The 23,703-nt window shown below is 40.9% G+C and overlaps 1 protein-coding gene across 1 annotated transcript in view; it reads left to right on the plus strand.

Moving 5' to 3' along the window:
* LOC139751401 (ubiquitin-protein ligase E3B) overlaps nucleotides 1–23,703 on the plus strand; it is a 260,968-nt gene that overhangs the window by 21,174 nt on the left and 216,091 nt on the right. The window contains exons 2-3 of the mRNA XM_071666787.1: nucleotides 889–1,085; nucleotides 6,294–6,446. Of these exons, the coding sequence (XP_071522888.1) occupies nucleotides 910–1,085; nucleotides 6,294–6,446 (329 nt within the window). The 5' untranslated portion in view covers nucleotides 889–909. The remainder of the gene's footprint in view (nucleotides 1–888; nucleotides 1,086–6,293; nucleotides 6,447–23,703) is intronic.

Raw genomic sequence — 23,703 nt, forward strand, 5'->3', positions numbered from 1 at the left:
TGCCCATGGATCTTCAACAGGTTTTGGGAACATTTATCATTACAAGAGTATGTAGTTCAGACTTACATGGCTACTTCCTGTGACTTCCATATAGGAATGATATAGATAAATATTCTCATATTGAAAAGTGTGCTTGCTTTAAGGGAAATTCCTGTCATGATTGACAGCTGGACAAAGTTTTCTTATCCTGCATATAAGAATATAGGCTTACTGAAGGATTCTTATTGTGTCTAAAGAAACTGACTTTAATGTGTTTAGTGAACGTGAAGTGGTTCAGGATACCATAAGATATGCTAAGTCATAACTTTGTGCATGAAAACACTTTACATGATTTTAGCATGAATGTGAGCACTTTCCAAAGTCTTTACTTAATTTGGTTGTGATACTTTTTCTAGATAGTGGTTTAATTTTCATTGAAGCTGATAGGCTGTGTTCTCTTGCTTTTGTGGTTTGTGATATTTAGATTTCAGAGACCACAATTAGATGTTATGATTTCATTCCACAAAAAAGTTCTTTTCATATGATGCTTCATGTGGAAAAAACTTTTGTTGATTTATAGATTTTGATGAACAATAGTAGCTTGGCAGTTTACTATGAGAGGAAGCTGCAAGGGATTTAATTAATTTGTAAAATCACTGTTATATACATGCATAGTTATTAGCAACTAATGATATGCTTTGTAGCAGTAGAGTAGAGCAGGGTGAACAGACTGGGCTGATTTATTTACCATAATACATCTGCACTTAGGACCAGCTTTTGTTTTTGTGATAAGTAGTTTTTATTCTTTGATTGAGCATCCTAATCTATAATTAATTGCAATGAAAATTAAATACAGTAATAGTAAAAGAATATTTTTAATGTTTCAACATTCATTAATTGTATTTATAGGTGGATCAGGCCGTACAGGCCATGAGCTCCATCAACATGTTTGGAACAAACAGTTCTAATCGAGGGGCATTTCTTGAGGCAACAAGAGAGGCTAGGGAGGAGCGGGCTGCTGAGCGAAGACGTGATGAAGCTGCTGTTAAGGTACAGGCTGCTGTCCGTGGATGGCTTCTGAGATGCTCACTTCATAAACAGATTAGGTGAGGCAGCTAGAATGCTTTTATAGTTTGTTGCAAAGTCATCTTAAGATTATTTGTATGTTATTCCTTAATCTTATCAAATTTATAGAGTAATTTTCATCATAATGTACTGTATAAATGGATCACATCATGGAATTAACCATGCCATATGATTAAGAAAGTGATGAGAAGAAACATGATATAGTTGTTGAAGGTATCAGCAGATTAAGCAATATTGATTTTCATTATGATGAAATAGAATGGACTATGATTAATGATTTGACTATGAAGACAGTGAAGAAGTATGTTTTATAGGACAAACATATGACAGTGTGGAGGACCACTGTGCAAGAGCCTTTATCAGTGGATTTTTTAATGTGTTCCTAGCTTTTTCTGGAATAGATAATTTGCATCCCTTTTAATGAGGATTCTGATGAAGGTTTGAGTTTTAGCTTAGATAGAAACTTTCATAGATCCTTGATCTGTTTTAGCCACTTGGTTTATGAGATATATGAGACTGCAAAACTTTTAAAGGAAAACGCTGTTCCTAGTCTTAGTCCCTGGAACAAATATTTTTGAGTCTTGCATGGTATGACCATGTACCTGGAAATTTCTAAGTTGAAGTTCACCTTTTTTTACTTTATATATTTGTTTTTGCTTTGTCGCTGTCTCCCGCGTTAGCAAGGTAGCGCAAGGAAACAGACGAAAGAATGGCCCATCCCACCCACATACACATGTATATGCATACACGTCCACACACACAAATATACATACCTATACATCTCAACGTATACATATATATACACACACAGACATATACATAAATACACATGTACATAATTCATACTGTCTGCCTTTATTCATCCCATCACCACCCCGCCACACATGAAATAACAACCCCCTCCCCCCTCATGTGTGCGAGGTACTGCTAGGAAGAGACAACAAAGGCCACAGTTGTTCACACTCAGTCTCTAGCTGTCATGTAATAATGCACCGAAACCACAGCTTCCTTTCCATATCCAGGCCCCACAGAACTTTCCATGGTTTACCCAAGATGCTTCACATGCCCTGATTCAATCCATTGACAGCACGTCGACCCCGGTATACCACATCGATCCAATTCACTCTATTCCTTGCTCGCCTTTCACCCTCCTGCATGTTCAGGCCCCGATCACTCAAAATCTTTTTCACTCCATCTTTCCACCTCCAATTTGGTTTCCCACTTCTCCTCCCCTCCACCTCTGACACATATATCCTCTTGGTCAATCTTTCCTCACTCATTCTCTCCATGTGCCCGAACCATTTCAAAACACCCTCTTCTGCTCTCTCAACCACGCTCTTTTTATTTCCACACATCTCTCTTGCCCTTACATTACTTACTCGATCAAACCACCTCACACCACATATTGTCCTCAAACATCTCATTTCCAGCACATCCACCCTCCTGCGCACAACTCTATCCATAGCCCACGCCTCGCAACCATACAACATTGTTGGAACCACTATTCCTTCAAACATAGCCATTTTTGCTTTCGGTGATAATGTTCTCGACTTCCACACATTCTTCAAGGCTCCCAGAATTTTCGCCCCCTCCCCCACCCTATGATTCACTTCCGCTTCCATGGTTCCATCCGCTGCCAGATCCACTCCCAGATACCTAAAACACTTTACTTCCTCCAGAGATATAGATAGATAGATAAATAGGTAGCTATTCCCGTACTTTTCAGAAGACTTTTTTTTTCTGTTCTTGTAATTTGGGATTCTGGTGATAGATCCTTCTCAATCACAGAATTGTGAAGCATATTTCCTGCTAGATGACAATCATATTGAGCCCTTCTTTCATTTTGTCCCATCCTCATTACTTTACATTTGTTTGGGTTGAGCTTCATTATCCAAGTATCAGACCAATTTGAGAGTCTGTTTAAGTTCCCTTGTAAGGAGATGCAGTCCTCCTTGCTTTCCACTTCCTTAATGACACTTGCAGTATCTGCAAACATATTCAGGTAGGATTCTATACTTTCAGACAAGCTATTTACTTAGATTGAGAAGAGTAATGATCCTAGAATATAACCTAGGAGCATTGCACTGGTGACCACCCATTTGGAGAAAGCTTCTCTGACATGTGTCATTTGTTCCTTTCCACTAATACACTGTTCTGTCTGTTGGAGGAGTCTTTGCATTATTCCTGCCCGGTGTCCCAGCTTCTTAATCAGCCCCCCATGTTGTACTGAGTCAAATGCTCTTTGGCTGTCAAGTTATAAACCATTTACCCAGCCATCCCTTTTGTATGAGATGGCTCTCCTTCTCATATAGAAATTGAAGAGGTTTGTTACATATGACCTCTTTTCCAGAAAACCTTGTTGCCTCTCAGTTAATTTCTCCTCAGTAGAAAGTCATCCATTTGCTCTTTGATTAACTGTTCCATTACCTTACGGACCACACTTGTCAAGGAGACTAGTCTGTAGTTCAATATCTTCTCCTGGTCTCCTTTCTTTATAGACTGGTATGATTTCCTCTTTTCCATTTTCTTGGCAGTATGTCTTTCTCCAGAGACATCTTGAACTGGATTTCAGAAGGTCTGTCAGATGTATCTTCACTTATCTTCAGCATATACAGTGAAATGTCCTCAGGACTATAAGCCTTGTATGGGTCAACATCTTTTAGTATTGTTTGTGTCTTTTAGATATCTCAGCATTTTCTAAAGACTCCTCTCCATCCTTATCCAGTCTCACTAGTGATGGGGATTTTGTGTCTTCCACTGTGAACACTTAAATTTGTTATTTATATCTGATTTTCTTACATCATCCTCTCCTATTTTTCCCTATGAATCCTTTAATCTGATAGGAACTAGGAACTTGTTTTGCCATCACCATGAGAATTCAAATCTTGTGTCTCTGTATCCTTAAAATCGAAGTTTCTCATTATTAGTAACTTTATACTTCATTTACCATCCTGATTGTTCCCTTGTTTTTGTCATTGTATTTATATTTTGGATTATTCAAGTTCTTTGGAGGATTATATGTATCATCTTCACAACTTTGCACAATTCTTCATTTACCCTTTCCACTAAGTATTGTCTGAATGGGCCATCTACTACTGTTTCATGAAACTCAAGGTTATCTTTTATAAGGAGAGCTAAACCTCTCCCTCCTTGATCTTTTTCTTCCTTACTATCATTTGCCCCTCCGCATAGAAAAGGTAGGATCTTATCTCTCATAAACTTTGTTTCCTCAACTCCCACTCTATCAGGTGCATTTTATCTAATACAATCCAGCTCTTCACCAAGTATTACAAATTCATAAGCATTTGTATACAATAATTTATCTACCATTACCATTGTTGTACATTTCTGACCTCTCTGCAGCATTGATGGGGATGGTCTATCCACTGCCAAGCCCCATAGACCTTTGTGTGGTTTCCCCTGACCACTTCACATGTTCTGGTTCAGCCCATTGACAGCACATTGCTCGCTGTATGCCACATTGTTTTTATTCTATTCTATCTTATTCATGTCTTTCATCCTTTTGCTTGTGTAGGCCCCAGCAAGTCAGAGCTTCTTGCATTCTATCCTTCCTTTCTTCCTTCCTTCTTGGTATCCAACCTCCCCTTGTTCCCTCCACTTCTGACATATATCCTCTTATTCAGTCTATCTTCATTCAGTCTCACCATAAGTCCAAACGATTTCCTCATCTTGAGCAACACCTGTTTCTCTTCTTCTGTCATTTCTTACATGATCAACTCTCCTCTTGCCGCTTATTGTCCTTGGGCATTTAATTTCCAATGCATCCTCCCACTTCCATTCTTTTATATTTAGGGCCCATGATTCACACCATATAGCTGAGACTACTGTACCAACAAACATATCCTTTTTTGTTGTATAGAAGGTGATCTTTCTTTCCCCACTACCCTCATTGCATGCAGAACATTTGCCCCCTTACATGACCTATGAATCACTTCACTTCTCATAGTTCCATTTGCTTCCATATCCACATGTTTCGAAAGTATTCCACTTTGTCCAGGTTCTCTTCATTCAGACTCAAACTCACATTCACTTGTTTCTCCATCCTACTAGACTTCATAGTTCAGATTTTATTCACATTAACTTTAATTTCCAACTTTCACAAACACTCCCAAACTCAGACACCATATTCTGCTGTTTTTTCTCAAGTCTCCCACAAAAGCCATGCCATCCACAAATGGCAGATGACAAAACTTCATAATCAACTTTATTCACATTAACTTTCAGCCTATAACTTTCTTACATACTCCCAAACTTAGACAACATCTTTTGCAGTTTTTCCTCCAAGCCTTTCACTAGAGCCATGCCATCGACAAACAGCAACTGACTCTCTTCCTTCCCCAGTCAGTATTATTTTCTTTTTGACGTAGGGTTAACAAAATTGTGTGGGTTTTTCAAACTTTTTTGACGGCTGTGGACTTTCACTGTATTACTCAGTAAGAATGAAAAGTTTGAACAGAATTATGACTTTTTTCATGAATTGTGGCTTATTACATGTCCAGTTTCAGTTCTTAACAGATTGTTGCCCATTTTCATTTACACTGAGTACCCCATACCCTTTGTCCCCTAGATTCACCCATGGCTGCCACATCTCCCACCAATTCTTGCATTCAAATCTCCGACCACTAGTATTCAGTCCCTTGCATCAGAATTGCTGACGTTCTTACTCAGCACCTTTCAAAACACTTATCTCCTCCTATCTCCTTTCATTACCAGATACATAAGCACATACTCACATACCTCTTATAATCCACATGTACTCTCATAGCCACATTGGTCTGGAACTCTCTTCCTTACAGTTTGTTAACCCATTCCTTCAATGGCTTCTTCAGCAAAAGTGCCACCCCTTCTTTGTCTGTGCCCTCTGCTATTCCCAGACTTTAGCATCAGATACTTCCTAACCATTCTTCCCTCTTCCACTTGAGAAAACATAATTTTTGTAGGTCCCTATTTCTTATCCTAGTTACATGTGTGCACATTCATACCTCCCTGCCTGAAGCTTTGAGGAAGATGTACTTTCCTTCCATGGCTCCTTTTTCTGTTCACACATTAAGAAACTGAAGTTCATAGAGATGTGGGTTTTAGGTCACCTGCTTCTGCCTTTTTAGCCACTTACAACTTGCAGGAGATATGAAGACAATAGTCTTTATTCTGTTTTTTTTAATCACAAGTGAAAGTGCTAGTTATTTATTTTTTGTCACTTCTTTCAGGGAGAAGTTCGATGAATTGCTGGGTGTTGAACAAGGATCCTTTGACCAGCCCCCTTCACTTCCTCCAGCTTTGGATGTGTTTGTGGAGGTTACTCGTTTCATTAAGATATTTAGGCTGGACAAAGATAACAAGAGATTTGAGATCTTTACAAGGTAATTAGATTTTTCATATTCTCATTGTTACTGTAAATAGATGCTTGATTAGAATTATTTTTCCACTAGATTTTGCTGTCACTCACTGAGTTTTTTTTTTTTTTTCCTCTTCTTCTTCTTAAGGCTCCAGTCACTGACAAAAGTCCACATCAAAGCCGGGCCTTAATTGAAATATGGAGAGAATTATAATGGAGAAAAGACAAGGGAAGGCATTTATGAATTTTGGAGGAAGTGAAAAACCTGTCCTTTGAAATGTGTCAGATCATAGTTATTGGGAAAGACATGAGAAGGTAGAGAGTTCCAAAGCTTTGATATGGAGGAAAAGAAGCAGGTATCAAAACGGCCCACCCTTCAGTTGGCAATGGCCACACAGTAATCACATGATGCAGCTGCTTGCCAAGTATTGCATGGTCTAGCTAGTGGTGTGGGCACACAAACAGCCAGCTCTCGGGAGTAAAAACCAGGGTAATACCTTTAGAAGAGGGAAAGTGAACCAATGTTGCAGCTTAGGGCAAGGCGATCAAATTTGGAACTTAGCTTGGAAGAGTTTATAGTTGGACCGCTTTTGATTCAACTCTGTCAGGTAAGGATGCAGAGCTAGAACCACCCTAAATGTAACTATGCGCACTACTCCAAAGGAGTTAATCCCTTGTATATGGAGTAGCTGTTCAGAAGAGAAGTTTTGACATCTAAACAGGACACCCGGTTGCTGAGAGGCAGATTTAGCTATTCCTATAATGTGGGGTTTCCAAGAGAGAGTGGATGTTACAGTAATACCAAGTATGTTCATTGAGTCAAGAGGTGGAATTACAGAACCATCAAAGGAGAAACGAGAGTTGTAAGGAGTTTTCAATAGAGAGATGGGTAGAAATTGGGTCTTGGAGGCATTAAACTTAACAAAATTTTGTGTACCTCACTGAGGTGATCTGTCCAAGTGTGAGCTTAATGAGGAAGCTGTGTCATAAGTTTTCAGTGATATTCTAGCATATGTTATGTCAGGCATAGTTGCATTTAGGATTGAGGAGTGAAAGATGAGACATCATAAAGCCTTGAAAAGGAGGGCCATTGCAAGGACTGAGTCCTGTAAGATGACAAAATACACTGCTATTTTATGTTCCTCAAATGCAAAAAATGGTTATTCAGATTGGCTATATGTCATGCTGATCCACTGGGATGTTGTTATGTGAAAGTCATTATAGGATCTCTGACTGCTAAGAAATAATTGTGTATTACTTCATGTAGGTCATTCATTTAATTATTTGGCTGTTTTATTTTTATGTTGTGTTGGATTCTGCCAGCTCTGAAATTGCTATTCATTTTCCAAGATTGCTTTTCAGTATTGTAATGTATATTGTCAACTACTTTTGTTAAATTTCTTCATCTGTGACACTGTATGTTCCATCCACAGAGAATGGTAGGATTATGTCTGACATTCCCAGAAAGAATGATATTTGCCAGTATGTCTCAAAGATTTAGGCTCTGTGTATATGTTGTGAAGTTGAGTGTCTTGAATACCAGAGAACACCTATAATGAGTAAAACTCCAATGATACTAATTTACTCTCAAAGGTTGGTTGGTTTACCCCGTAAGCTGAAGAGAGTATCTCTTGATCCTTAGGGGTTGCAGACCTCTTAATTTGATTCCCTTTCTTCTGATGAGGCTGTAACGTCTCACCCTTCCCTAACTACCCTTTCAGAGGTTGCACCATGGCTTGCTAGTTGGTCTACTGTTAGTAAGCATTCTCCACTGGCTAAGGTTTCATCATCCCACTAGCCATCCACTGGGCAGCCTGGCAACCTCATTATACTCAGATTTCAGTAATGTGAAGGATGTTAGCCTTTATTAGTCCTCCCTTTAGTTAGTCTTGCTTCACATTTCCATGCATATTCTTTTGTAATTTGTGCTCAGTATAGTGATACGAAGCTCAAGGGTAAAGGGGAAGAGTGGTTTAGGAAAGCCTTAGGAGTAAAGTCAGGGGTTGGTGAGAGGACAAGAGCTAAGGAAGGAGTAGCACTACTCCTGAAGCAGGAGTTATGATGAGAGTATGTGATAGAGCATGAAAAAGTGAATTCTAGGTTGATGTGGGTAAAATAGAAAATGTATGGAGAGAGATGGGTGATTACTGGTGCCTATGCACCTGGTCATGAGAAGAAAGATCATGAGAGGCAAGTGTTTTGGGAGCAGCTAAGTGAGTGTATCAGCAGCTTTCATGCACGTGATGGTTTTAGGGATGAGTGATTTAAATGTGAAGGTGAGTAATATGGCAGTTCAGGGTATAATTGGTGTACATGGGGTGTTCAGTGTTGTAAATGGAAATGGTGAAGAGTTTGTGGATTTGTGTGCTTAAAAAAGACTGGTGATTGGGAATACCTGGTTTAAAAAGAGAGATGTACATAAGTATACGTTTGTGAGTAGGAGAGATGGTCAAAGGGCATTATTGGATTATGTGTTAATTGATAGGCATGTTAAAGAGAGACTTTTGAATGTTAATGTGCTGAGAAGGGCAGCTGGAGGGATGTCTGATCACTATCTTGTAGAGTCAAAGGTGAAGATTTGAAGAGGTTTTCAAAAAAGAAGAGAGAATGTTGGGAAGAGAGTGGTGGGAGTAAGTGGGTTGGAAAGGAGACTTGTGTGAGGAAGTACCAGGAGAGATTGAGTGTAGAATGGCAAAAGGTGAGAGCAAATGACGTGACGGGAGTGGATGAGGAATGGGATGTATTTAGGGAAGCAGCAATGTCTTGCACAAAAGGTGCATGTGGCATGAGAAAGATGGAAGGTGGGCAGAGTTTTAAAGGTAGTGAGTGGTGGAATGAAGAAGTAAGGTTGTTAGTGAAAGAGAAAAGAGAGGCATTTGGATGATACTTGCTAGGAAGTAGTGCAAATGACTAGGAGATGCATAAAAGAAAGTGGCAAGAGGTCAAAAGAGAGGTGCAAAGGTTGAAAAAAAGGACAAATAAGAGTTGGGGTGAGATAGTATCATTAAATTTTCAGGAGACTATAAAGATGTTTTGGAAGGAGGCAGATAACGTGCATAAGACGAGAACAAGAGGGAACATTGGTGAAGGGGTCACGTGGAAAGGTATTAACAGGTAGTGATGAAGTGAGAAGGAGAGGGAGTGAGTATTTTGAAGGTTTGTTGAATGTGTTTCATGATAGAGTGGCAGATATAGGGTGTTTTGATCGGGGTAGTGTACAAAGTGAGAGGGTCAGGGAGAATGGTTTAGTAAAGAGAGAAGAGGTAGTGAAAGCTTTGCGGAAGATGAAATCTGGCAAGGCAGCGGATTTGGATGCTATTGCAGTGGAATTTATTTAAAAAGCGGAGTGACTCAGTTGTTGATTGGTTGGTAAGGATATTCAGTGTATATATGAAAACTAATCACTGATAATTTATATGTGATGGAGCCCACTGAACTCACTATGGGTCTTGCTGGAAAATTTGTTTTATGTTTATTAATGAGTCCATACATAAATAGCAAAGAAGGGGACAAAGATAACAAACTTTTGATTAGAGAACCATTGCATTTCAACAACATCTTCAGTTCGTTATTAAAATGAGAATTGATTGCTTCTAAGGGATTCTTACTGAGTTTAAAGTATGTTGTCATCACATAAGATATTGTTGATTTTTGATGATAACTTTTATTCGTAGTCGCATCCGTGTTAGCCTTATCTGCTTTCGTAATATTTATTTATGTATTTATTACACATAATTGCCATTTTCCGAGTCAGGTAGGTAGCTCCAGGAAACAGACGAAAAATTGCTTATCCACTCATATAGACACATATATATATATGCATAAATGGCCATGTTGACACATACATACATATACACACACACACACACAGATATTATTATTCTTTTTAGTATACTTTGTCACTGTCTCCCGTGATAGCGAGGTAGAGCAAGGAAACAGATGAAAGAATGGCCCAACCCACCCACATTTTTATGTATTATTTTATTTTGCTTTGTCGCTGTCTCCCACGTTAGCGAGGTAGTGCAAGGAAACAGACGAAAGAATGGCCCAACCCACCCTCATACACATGTATATACATACACGTCCACACACGCAAATATACATACCTATACATCTCAATGTATACATATATATACGCACACAGACATATACATATATACACATGTACAAAATTCATACTGTCTGCCTTTATTCATTCCCATCGCCACCCCGCCACACATGAAAAAAAAAAAACCCTCCCCCCTCATGTGTGCAAGGTAGCGCTAGGAAAAGACAACAAAGGCCACATTCGTTCACACTCAGTCTCTAGCTGTCATGTAACAATGCACCGAAACCACAGCTTCCTTTCCACGCATTCTTCAACGCTCCCAGAATTTTTGCCCCCTCCCCCACCCTATGATTCACTTCCTCTTCCATGATTCTATCCGCTGCCAAATCCACTCCCAGATACCTAAAACACTTCACTTCCTCCAGTTTTTCTCCATTCAAACTTACCTCCCAATTGACTTGACCCTCAACCCTACTGTACCTAATAACCTTGCTCTTATTCACATGCACTCTCAACTTTCTTCTTTCACACACTTTACCAAACTCAGTCACCAGCTTCTGCAGTTTCTCTTATGACTCAGCCACTAGTGCTGTATCATCAGAGAACAACAACTGACTCACTTCCCAAGCTCTCTCATCCACAACAGACTGCATACTTGCCCCTCTTTCCAAAACTCTTGCATTCACCTCCCTAACAACCCCATCCCTAAACAAATTAAACAACCATGGAGACATCACCCTCATATACATATATTTACATAAACGCCCACACATGCACATATACATACCTATACGTTTCAGCGTATACATACATATACATATATACATGTACATATACATACATGCTGCCTTCATCCATTTCTGCCGCCACCCCGGCACACGTGAAATGACACCCTCGCATGTGCATGAGGTAGATATTTATTTATTCATTTTATTATTTATTTATATACTTTGTCGCTGTCTCCTGCGTTAGCGAGGTAGTGCAAGGAAACAGATGAAAGAATGGCCCAACCCACCCATATACACATGTATACATACACGTGCACGCATGTACATATACATACATGTACATTTCAACGTATACATATATATACATACACAGACATATACATATATGCACATGTACATCATTCATACTTGCTGCTTTGGTCGCCATCCTGCCACACATGAAACGACAACCCTCTCCCCCTGCATGCGTGCGGGGTAGCGCTATGGAAAAGACAACAAAGGCCACATTCGTTCGCATTCAGTCTCTAGCCATCATGTATGATGTACTGAAACCACAGCTCCCCTTCCACATCCAGACCCCACAAAACTTTCCATGGTTTACCCCAGACACTTCGCATGCTCTGGTTCAATCCATTGATAGCATGTCGATCCCGGTATACCACATTGTTCCAATTCACTCTATTCCTTACACGCTATTCATCCTCCTGCATGTTCAGGCCCCGATCGCTCAAAAATTTTTTTAACTCCATCCTTCCACCTCCAGTTTGGTCTCCCTCCCACTTCTCCTCGTTCCCTCCACCTCTGACACATATATCCTCTTTGTCAATCTTTCCTCACTCATTCTCTCCATGTGACCAAACCATTTCAATACACCCTCTTCTGCTCTCTCAACCACACTTTTTCTTACCACACATGTTGGGATGAAGAGAGTGGTGAGAGTAAGTGAGCTTGGGATGGAGACTTGTGTGAGGAAGTACCAGGAGAGACTTGAGAGCAGAATGGAAAAAAGGGAGAGCAAAGAATGTAAGGGGAGTGGGGGAGGAATGGGATGTATTTAGGGAAGCAGTGATAGCTTGTGCAAAAGATGCTTGTGGCATGAAAAGCATGGGAGGTGGGCAGATTAGAAAGGCTAGTGAGTGGTGGGATGAAGAAGTGAGATTATTAGTGAAATAGAAGAGAGATGCGTTCGGATGATTTTTGCAGGGAAATAGTGCCAATGACTAGATGTATAAAAGAAAGAGGCAAGAGGTCAAGAGAAAGGTGCAAGAGGTGTAAAAGAGGGCAAATGAGAGTTGGGGGGAGAGAGTATCATTAAATTTTAGGGAGAATAGGAAGATATTCTGGAAGGATGTAAATAAAGTGCGTAAGACGAGAACAAATGGGAACATCGGTGAAGGGGGCTAATGGGGAGGTAATAACAAGTAGTGGTGATGTAAGAAGCAGATGGAGTGAGCGTTTTGAAAGTTTGTTGAATGTGTTTGATGATAGAGTGGCAGATATAGGGTGTTTTATTCGAGGTGGTGTGCGAAGTGAGAGGGTTACGGAGAATGATTTGGTAAACAGAGAAGACGTAGTGAAAGCTTTGCGGAAGATGAACGGCAGCAAGGCTGCAGGTGTGCATGGTATTGCATTGGAATTTATTGCAAAAGGGTGTGACTGTGTTGTTGACTGGTTGGTAAGGATATTTAATGTAAGTGTGGCTCATGGTGAAGTGTCTGAGGATTGGCGGAATGCATGCATAGTGCCATTGTACAAAGGAGATAAACTTGAGTGCCCTTGTACAGTAGCACTATACATGCATTCTGCCAATCCTCTGGCACTTCACCATGAGCCATACATACATTGAATATCCTCACCAACCAGTCAACAACACAGTCATCCCCTTTTTTAATAAATTTCACCGGAATACCATCTAAACCCGCTGCCTTGCCAGCTTTCATCTTCCGTAAAGCTTCCACTGCCTCTTCTCTATTTACCGAATCATTCTCCCTGACCCTCTCACTTCACACGCCACCTCGGCCAAAACACCCGATATCTGCCACTCTGTCATCTAACACATTCAACAAACCTTCAAAATACTCATTCCATCTCCTCACATCACCACTACTTGTTATTACCTCTCCATTAGCCCCCTTCACCGATGTTCCCATAAGTTCTCTTGTTTTACACACTTTATTTACCTTCCTCCAAAACATCTTTTTATTCTCGCTAAGATTTAATGATACTCTCTCACCCCAACTCTCATTTGCCCTCTTTTTCACCTCTTGCACCTTTCTCTTGACCTCCTGCCACTTTCTTTTATACATCTCCCAGTCATTTGCATCATTTCCTTGCAAAAATCATTCAAATACCTCTCTCTTCTCTTTCACTAAAAATCTTACTTCTTCATCCCACTACTCACTATCCTTTCTAATCTGCCCACCTCCCACGCTTCTCATGCCACAAGCATCTTTTGCGCAAGCCATCACCACTTCCCTTTAGTAAATACTTCCCATTCCTCCCCCACTCCCCTTACGTACTTTGTTCTCACCTTTTTCCATTCTGTACTCAGTCTCTCCTGGTACTTCCTCACACAAGTCTCCTTCCCAGGCTCACTTACTCTCACCACTCTCTTCACCTAACATTCTCTCCTTTTCTGAAAACCCCTACAAATCTTCACCTTCGCCTCCACAAGATAATGATCAGACTTCCCTCCAGTTGCACCTCTCAGCACATTAACATCCAAAAGTCTCTCTTTCGCCCTCCTATCAATTAACACGTAATCCAGTAATGCTCTCTGGCCATCTCTCCAACTTGCATACATATACTTATGTATATCTCTCTTTTTAAACCAGATATTCCCAGTCACCAGTCCTTTTTCAGCACATATATCTACAAGCTCTTCACTATTTCCATTTACAACACTGAACATCCCATGTACACCAGTTATTCCCTCAACTGCCACATTACTCACCTTTGCATTCAAATCACCGATCACAATAGACTGGTCTCGTGCATCAAAACTACTAACACAGTCACCTAGCTGCTTCTAAAACACTTGCCTCTCATGACCTTTCTTCTCATGCCCAGGTGCATATGCACTAATAATAAAGCATCTCTCTCCATCCACTTTCAGTTTTACCCATATCAGTCTAGAGTTTACTTTCTTACACTCTATCACATACTCCAACCACTCCTGTTTCAGGAGTAGTGCTACTCCTTCCCATTGCTCTTGTCCTCTCACTAACCCCTGACTTTACTCCCAAGACATTCCCAAACCACTCTTCCTTTTTACCCTTGAGCTTCGTTTCACTCAGAGCCAAAACATCGAGGTTCCTTTCCTCAAACATACTACCTATCTCTCCTTTTTTCTCATCTTGGTTACATCCACACACATTTATACACCTCAATCTGAGCCTTTGAGGAGGATGAGCACTCCCCACGTGACTCCTTCTGTTCCCCTTTTAAAAAGTTAAAATACAAGGAGGGGAGGGTTTCTAGCCCCCTGCTCCCGTCCCCTTTAGTCGCCTTCTATGACACATGAGGAATGCGTGGGTAATATTCTTTCTCCCCCATCCCCAGGGGATATATATATTTCTTTATTTCTTTCATACTATTTGCCATTTCCCGCATTAGTGAGGTAGCGCTAGGAACAGAGGACTAGGCCTTTAAGGGAATATCCTCGCCTGGCCCCCTTCTCTGTTCCTTGCTTTGGAAAATTAAAAAAAATGAGAGGGGAGGATTTCCAGCCACCTGCTCCCTCCCCTTTTAGTCGCCTTTTACGACACGCAGAGAATACGTGGGAAGTATTCCCTCTCCCCTGACCCCAGGTTGGCAGACATAGGGTGTTTTGGTCGAGGTGGTGTGCAAAGTGAGAGGGTTAGGGAGAATGATTTGGTAAACAGAGAAGAGGTAGTCAAAATTTTGCAGAAGATGAAAGCTGGCAAGGCAGTGGGCTTGGATGTTATTGCAGTGGAATTTGTTAAAAAAGGGGATGACTTATTGTTGACTGGTTGGTAAGGTTATTTAATGTGTGTATGACTCATGGTAAAAAAGGGGGTGACTATTGTTGACTGGTTGGTAAGGTTATTTAATGTATGTATGACTCATGGTGAGGTGCCTGAGGACTGGCCGAATGCTTGCATAGTGCCATTGTACAAAGGCAAAGGGGATAAAAGTAAGTGCTCAAATTACAGAGGTATAAGTTTGTTGAGTATTCCTGTGAAATTATATGGGAGGGTATTGATTGAGAGGGTGAAGGCATGTACAGAGCATCAGATTGGGGAAAAGTAGTGTGGTTTCAGAAGTGGTAGAGGATGTGTGGATCAGGTGTTTGCTTTGAAAAATGTATGTGAGAAATACTTAGAAAAGGAAATGGATTTGTATGTAGCATTTATGGATCTGGAGAAGGCATATGATAAAAGAGATGATAGGGGTGCTCTGTGGGAGGTAAGTTGTTAGAAGCAGTGAAAAGTTTTTATCGAGGATGTAAGGGATATGTATGTGTAGGAGAAAAATGATGTGACGGGATTGGATGATGAATGGGATATATTTAGGGAAGCAGTGATGGCTTGTGCAAAAGATGCATGCATGTGTCATGAGAAAGGTGGGAGATGGGCAGATTAGAAAGGATAGTGAGTGGTGAGATGAAGAAGTAAAGTTGTTAGTCAAAGAGAAAAGAGAGGCATTTGCATGATACTTGCAAGGAAGGAGTACAAATGACTGGGAACTGTAGAAAAGAAAGCAGCAGGAGGACAAGAGAAAAGTGCAAGGGTTGAAAAAGGGCAAATGAGAGTTGGGGTGAGAGTGTATCATTAAACTCTAGGGATAATGGAAAGATGTTTTGGAAGGAGGTAGATAATGTGTGTAAGATGAGAACAAATGGGAACATCAGTGAAGGGGGCAAGTGGTTTGTGATGAAGTTAGATGGAGTGAATATTTTGAAGGATTGTTGAATGTGTTTGATGAAAGAGTGGCAGATATAGGTTGTTTTGGTTGGTGTGGTGTGCAAAGTGAGAGGGTCAGGGAGAATGTTTTGGTTAAAAGAGAAGAGGTAGTGAAAGGTACGAGGAAGATTAGATCGAGGGAGGCAGCGAGTTTGGATGATATTGTGGTAGAACTTATTAAAAAAGGGAGTGACTGTGTTGTCTATTGGTTGGTAAGAATATTCACTATATGTATGAATCACGAAGTGCCTAAGGATTGGCGGAATGCATGCATAGTACCATTGTACAAAGGTAAAGAGGATAAAGGTGAGTGTTCAGACTACAGAGGCATAAGTTTGTTGAGTATTCTTGGAAAATTATATGGGAGGGTATTGTTTGAGAAGGTGAAGGCATGTATAGAGCATCAGATTGGGGGAGGGCAGTGTGGTTTCAGAAGTGGTAGAGGATATGTGGATCAGGTGTTTGCTTTGAAGAATGCATGTGAGAAATACTTAGAAAAACATATAGATTTGTATGTAGCATGTTGTATGGTTGCGAGGCGTGGGCTATGGATAGAGTTGTGCGCAGGAGGATGGATGTGCTGGAAATGAGATGTTTGAGGACAATGTGTGGTGTGAGGTGGTTTGATCGAGTGAGTAACGTAAGGGTAAGAGAGATGTGTGGAAATAAAAAGAGCGTGGTTGAGAGAGCAGAAGAGGGTGTTTTGAAGTGGTTTGGGCACATGGAGAGGATGAGTGAGGAAAGATTGACCAAGAGGATATATGTGTCGGAGGTGGAGGGAGCAAGGAGAAGAGGGAGACCAAATTGGAGGTGGAAAGATGGAGTGAAAAAGATTTTGTGTGATCGGGGCCTGAACATGCAGGAGGGTGAAAGGAGGGCAAGGAATAGAGTGAATTGGAGCGATGTGGTATACCGGGGTTGACGTGCTGTCAGTGGATTGAATCAAGGCATGTGAAGCATCTGGGGTAAACCATGGAAAGCTGTGTAGGTATGTATATTTGCGTGTGTGGACGTATGTATATACATGTGTATGGGGGGGGGGTTGGGCCATTTCTTTCGTCTGTTTCCTTGCGCTACCTCGCAAACGCGGGAGACAGCGACAAAGTATAATCAAAAAAAATATAATGTAGCATTTATGGATCTGGAGAAGGCATATGATAAGAGTTCATAGAGATGCTTTTTGGGAGGTTTAAGAGTATATGGTGTGGGCGGTAAGTTGCTAGAAGCAGTGAAAAGTTTTTACCAAGGATGCAGGGCATGTGTATGAGTAGGAAGAGAGGAGAGTGGTTGGTTCCATGTGAATGTTGGTTTTTGGGAGGGGTGTGTGATGCCCTCATGGTTGTTTGATTTGTTTATGGATGGGGTGGTTAGGGAGGTAAATGCAAATGTTTTGGAGAGGGGTGATTATGCAATCTGTTGGGGATGAGAGAACCTTGCAAGTGATGCAGTTGTTATTTGCTGATGATACAGCTCTAGTGGCTGTTTGAGTGAAAAACTGTAGAAGCTGGTGACTATGTTGGAAAATTGTGTGAAAGGAGAAAGTTGAGAGTAAATATGAATAAGAGCAAGGCTATTAGGTTCATTAGGGTTGAGGGACAAGTAAATTGAGATGTAAGTTTGAATAGAGAAAAATTGGAGGAAGTAAAGTGTTTTAGATATATGGAGTGGGCTTAGCATTGAATGGAACCATGGAAGTGGAGGTGAGTCACAGGGTTGGGTAGGGGGCAAAGGTTGTGGAAGCAATTAAAATGTGAGGAAGGCAGAATGTTATCTTGGAGAGCAAAAATGGGTATGTTTGAAGGAATAGTAGTTCAAACAATGTTATATGGATGAGAGGTATGGGCTATAGATAGGGTTGTATGGAGGAGGGTGGATGTGTTAGAAATGAAATGTTTGAGGACAGTAAGTGGTGTGAGTTGGTTTGATTGAGTAAGCAATGAAAGGATAAGAGAGATGTATGGAAATAAAAAGAGTGTGGTTGAGAGACCAGAAGAGGGTGTGTTGAAATGGTTTGGACATATGGTGAGAATGAGTGAGGAAAGATTGACAGAGAGGATATATATGTCTGAGGTGGAGAGCAAGAAGTGGGAGACTAAATTAGAGGTGGAAGGATAGAGTGTAAAAGATTTTGAGTGATCTAGGCCATGACATGCAGGAGGGTGAAAGGCATGCAAGGAATAGAGTGAATTGGAATGATGTGGTATACTAGGGGTTGACATGCTGTCAGTGGACTGAACTAGGGCATGTGAAATGTCTTGGGTAAACCATGGAAAGGTCTATGGAGCCTTGATGTGGATAGGGAGGTGTTTTTTTTTTTTTTTTTTTTAACCATAGAAAGGTCTATGGGGCCTGGATGTGGATAGGGAGCTGTGGTTTTTGTGTATTACACATGACAGCTAGAGACTGAATGTGGCCTTTTTGTTTTTTTCCTGGCATTACGTCAATTTGATGGACCCTGATATAACAGATTTCAGATTTAACCGACAGATGATAATGATACAGTACATTAATCAGTAATGATGAAAAAAGAATATAAAATCTCAAACACCACACCATTCACCTTTCATGTTGTACTTGCTTTTGGAAGTGTGGGGTAAACTCGCTTTGTTTTGGTCTCAGTCTGCTTCAGGCTGTCATGTAGTTAGGTTGTATAGAGAGTGTTTCTGTTATTTCAGAATATTGACTGTATGTATTAAATATTTTTCAATCCTTATAATTCAAAATGGCATCAGGTGAGTGTTAGAGGTGCATGAAAGCAGGTAGTCTATCCTCACTTTATTATAAAGAAGTGTCCTTTTAGAGGAGATAAGTGGCATCACCTGTATGATTCTGACTACTGCTTCCAACTGCCTGGCAAGGCCAGGCAGGTGTTCCCATGCTGCTGGATGACCGCCGCCCAGTTATCGTATGATACACTACACCCTACACCCCCCCTCACGAAATTTTGGTAATGAAATGTGACATTTTGTTACAACAAAAGGAAAACTAGAAATAAGAAAACTGAAAAGAAGAATGAAATTGAAATTCGATAAGACACAAGGGAAATATACACACAAATCACTGCTCAGGAACAATACACTGCATGTGAATAGAACAAAAATGACATAACAAATTAGTGTGTTCCTTTTTCACAGGAGCCACCAAAAACCTAATCTTGCATGTGTGTGGGGCGATGTCTCACATGATGAAGGTGCCGCCGCCTGAGGCTAGGTCTTGCCGCAAGTGGGGGTGAAGCCGTTGAATAATGGGTGTTGTGGGGATCAGAGAAACCTGGGGTCATAGGTGACGTCAGTTTTGCAAAGACAGGCGGCCACTGCTTTACAACTTCACGAGTATTGCCTATGCGGCTTCATCTGCGCTACCATGTCCAACCTGTCCCACACCTTTGAAGTGGCATCCTGCACGCAGACGGGTGCCCATGGACAGTGGGCAGCATAGTGGCGTCAACTGCATGCAAGCCTGGATCTCAGCTCTGACCCATTCCCTGTTTCTCAGCGCAGTTCTCTGTCGCTGGTTTATCAGATAATGTTTCTGAGGCACTTGGACACTGTCTTGCAACTGTTTTCCGACTGCTAGCTGTGCAGGCAATTTATCTCCCTCTCTTAAGAAGGTGTTGAGATATTGGAGTATAGCCTTTGCTGTTGTGTAGGATACCTCCAACACCCATGTTGCCCCTCAACACCTGTTTGGCTGCCTTTATTGCTGCTTTGGTGCTTCCATTTGACTGGAGGAAATGGGCTGAGGAGATGTTGGCCATGATTCCCCATTTTTTGTAAAATAGCTTCCATCTTCTCACTGTCTAGATTGGTTTCCCCATCCTAGGCAATTTCTTTGGGTGTGCCCCATCACATGAAGAAGGTGAGCGTCCTTGAAATAACTTCGGGTGTTCCCATGTAGGTTTGAATCCTGCTTACCGCGACATGTAAGAGGTGTAATGAAAGCAGGTAGTCCATCCTCACTTTATTATAAAGAAGTATGCTTCCACCTCTATCTCAGTATTATAAAGAAGTATGCTTTCACCTCTATCTTGGTCTGACTCCTGCCTCCAACTTCCAGTGAGTGTTCCAACGTTGCCAGGGCTCCACCGCTCAACTGTCGTACCACGCACTTAATCCTACATTGATATAAGAGTTAAAAGAAAGTGTTTGAACTTGAATGTGTCCCAGAAATAGGTTACATTTGTTTTAATGGACTTTTGGCATTAACAGACACCCCTTCTCCTACTAGTCCTTTAAATCAAGGGCTTACTGTATATATGTATTGCAAGGATGTAAGGCATGTGTACAAGTAGGAAGAGAGGAGAATGATTGGTTCCCGGTGAAAGTTGGTCTGCAGCAGGTGTGTTTGATATCCCCATGGTTGTTTGATTTGTTTATGGATATGGTGGTCAGGGAGGTAAATACATGAGTTTTGGAGAGAGGGGCACATATACAGTCTGTTGGGGATGAAAGAGCCTGGGAAGTGAGTCAATTGTTTTTCACTGATGATGCAGTACTGGTGGCTGATTTGAGTGAGAAACTGCAGGGTTTGGTGACTGAGTTTTGAAAAGTATGTGAAAGAAGAAAGTTTAGAGTAAATGTGAATAATAGCAAAGTTATTAGTATTAGGTTCAGCAGGGTTAAGGGACAGGTTAGGTAGGATGTAAATTTGAATGGAGAAAAATTGGAGGAAGTGAAGCTTTTTAGATTTCTGAGAGTGGACTTGGCAGGGAATGGAAACCATGGAAACTGATGTGAGTCATAGGGTCGGGAGGGGGCAAAGGTTCTTGGAGTGATGAAGAATGTGTGGAGAGATGGTTATCTCGTAGTGCAAAAATGGGTATGTTCGAAGGAATAGCATTACCCTTTAGTGTTCTTCCACCCTAACTGCCCTTGTAACATGTGATCCCATCAACCCCTTTAATTGTATTATCACACATTCTCCTTGTAAACTCCCTGTCTTGTCTTCCTTCCACATACCCAAACCACCTTAAAGTATTATGTTTCACCCACTCTGCCACTCCACAATTCATTTCCTTTGCATTGCCTGCTATACCATATCTCTCATACACCCCTTTCTTTTTTTCTTCATTCCCTCTAACCATATCACATGCTCCTCTCAAATAGCTCACTTCCACTGGTTGGATTTTTGGCCACTGTGACTAATTCCTTGTCCATGTTTCAGCTGCATAGGTTAGGGTTACGAGGACTATGTTGTTCCTTAATCCTCTCTTCACTTCCATACTTACACATTTACCCTTCATTTTTCTGTTAAGGGACCCATTGACTCTTCTACTCTCCTGTACTGCTCTCTTCCTTATCTTTCCTTCCATATTACCAAACTTACCTAATACAGTTCCAAGATACCTAAGTTCTCTCACCTCTTCCAGTCTTTCTCCTCCCATATCCAAAGTACAATTTAGTACACTTTCTTCTTTCACTCTGTATGGTTTTACAAAATCTATACTTTCAGTCTTTCCAATCAGACACTATTACTTTACTTTTTCTTGCATTTACCTTCCACTTATGCATATACACATCATAAAACACAACCTTCTGCAGCTCATCTTCACTCTTGTTAGTATCATCCACATAGAGGCTTGCCAGTAGCCACTGTATACCACCACACTCCATCTCTGCACCCCTTTTCCCTAAATTTGATTTCATCTCTATTATTACACTATCCTTACATATATTAAAAGGCCAGTGACATCACACAGCCCTACTACACATCGACTTGTATACCAAAACTTTCCCTCAACTCTCATTCTCTTACACAAAAATTTGCACCTCTATAGAAGGGTTTTACACCATCCACCATTTGTCCCCCTATGCAATATATCCTTACCACATCCCATAAAGTATTCCACTCAACTTTGTCATTTGCTTTCTCCAGATCCATAAAAGGTGCATGCATCTTACCTTTCACTTAATACTTTGACACGGTCATCTTTACCACAAAAATCTGATCCACGCATCCCTAACCTTTCCTAAAAACCCCTTGCTCTTCACTTATTCTGCATTGAGGCGCTTCCATCATTCTGTCAATCAGCATTCATACACTTCCTGTTATACTTAAGAGTGGGAGATCTATAAGAGAGAGAGAGAGAGAGCGGCAAGAGGTCAATAGGAAGGTGTAGGAATGGGAGGTACTTAGGGAAGCAGTGATGGCACTTGCAAGAGATACATGTGGGATGTGAAAGATGATACATGGGCAGATTAGAAAGGATAGTGAGTGTTGGGATGAATTAAAGTTGCTGGTGATAGAGAAAAGAGAGGTATTCAGGAAGTACTTATGGGGAAGGAGTGGAAATGATTGTGAGGTGTATAAGTAAGCAGCAGATCAAGAGGAAGTGCAGAGGCTGAAAAAGAGGGCAAATTAGAGTTGGGGTGAACAAGTATCAGTTAAATTTCTTGTTAATGAAAAAATGTTTTGGAAGGAGTTAAATAATGTGCAAAAGACAAAAGAACTAATGGGGACATTGGTGAGGGGGCAAAAGGGGAAGTGATAACAAATAGTGATGAAGTGAGGAGGAGATATGTATTTTGAAGGATTGTTAAATGTCTTTGATGATAAAGTGCCAGATGAAGGGTGTTTTGGTCGGGGTGGTATGCAAAGTGAAAGAGTCATGGAGAGTGGTATGGTGAATGGAACCATGGAAGTGAGTCGTGTGGTAGGGAAGGGGGCAAAGGTTCTGGGAGCGCTGAAGAATGTGTAGAGAGAACATTATCTGGGTCGGCAGAAATGGATGTGTTTGAAGGAATAGTAACCTTAAGAATATTATATGTATGTACGGAGAGGATTAGTGAAGAAAGGTTAATAAAGAGGATACATGTGTCAGAAGTCAAGGGAAGAAGAAGAATGGGGAGACCAAATTGGAGATGAGATGGAAGGATAGAGTGATAAAGATTTTGAGCAATCTGGGCCTGAACATGCAGGAGGGTGAAAGGTGTGCATGGGAAAGAGTGATTTCGAATGATGTGGTATACTGGGGTCGTCACTGCTGTCAGTGGATTGAACCGGAGTGTGTGAAACATCCATGTAAACATCTGAGTGGCCTGGATGTGGATAGGGTGCTTTGTTTTTGGTGCATTACACATGACAGCTTGAGAATGGATGTGAGTGGGTGGCCTTTTTTCGTCTGTCCTTTGCTCTATCTTGCTAACACAAGAAACCATTATCAAATATGAAAGAAAGAAAAAAGATAAGGGATAGAGCAGTACTGAGAAGAGTCACTTGGTCTTTTAAGAGAATAATGAAGAGAAGAGTTTAAGTTTGGAAATGAAGGAAGGATGAAGGGACAGTTATAGTCATCCCAGCTCTGACCTGTGCAACTGAAACATGGACATGGGATGAGTCACAGAAGTCAAGAATCCAGGTTGTGGAAATTAATTATTTTAGAGGACCATATGGTACGACTAATTGAAGAAAGCTTTGAATAGGCACATGAAAAATTTGGTATGACAGGAAATGAATTGTTGAGTGGTAGTGTGAGTGAAATGTTCTACTTTGAAGTGGTTTGGGATTGTAGAAAGAATGCAAGATGTGGAATTTAGAAGAAGAGCTCTTGACAGTATGATTAAAGGGGTTGGTGTGAGAGGA

The sequence above is a fragment of the Panulirus ornatus genome, chromosome 11, assembly GCF_036320965.1.
Source record: "Panulirus ornatus isolate Po-2019 chromosome 11, ASM3632096v1, whole genome shotgun sequence".
Lineage (NCBI taxonomy): Eukaryota > Metazoa > Arthropoda > Malacostraca > Decapoda > Palinuridae > Panulirus > Panulirus ornatus.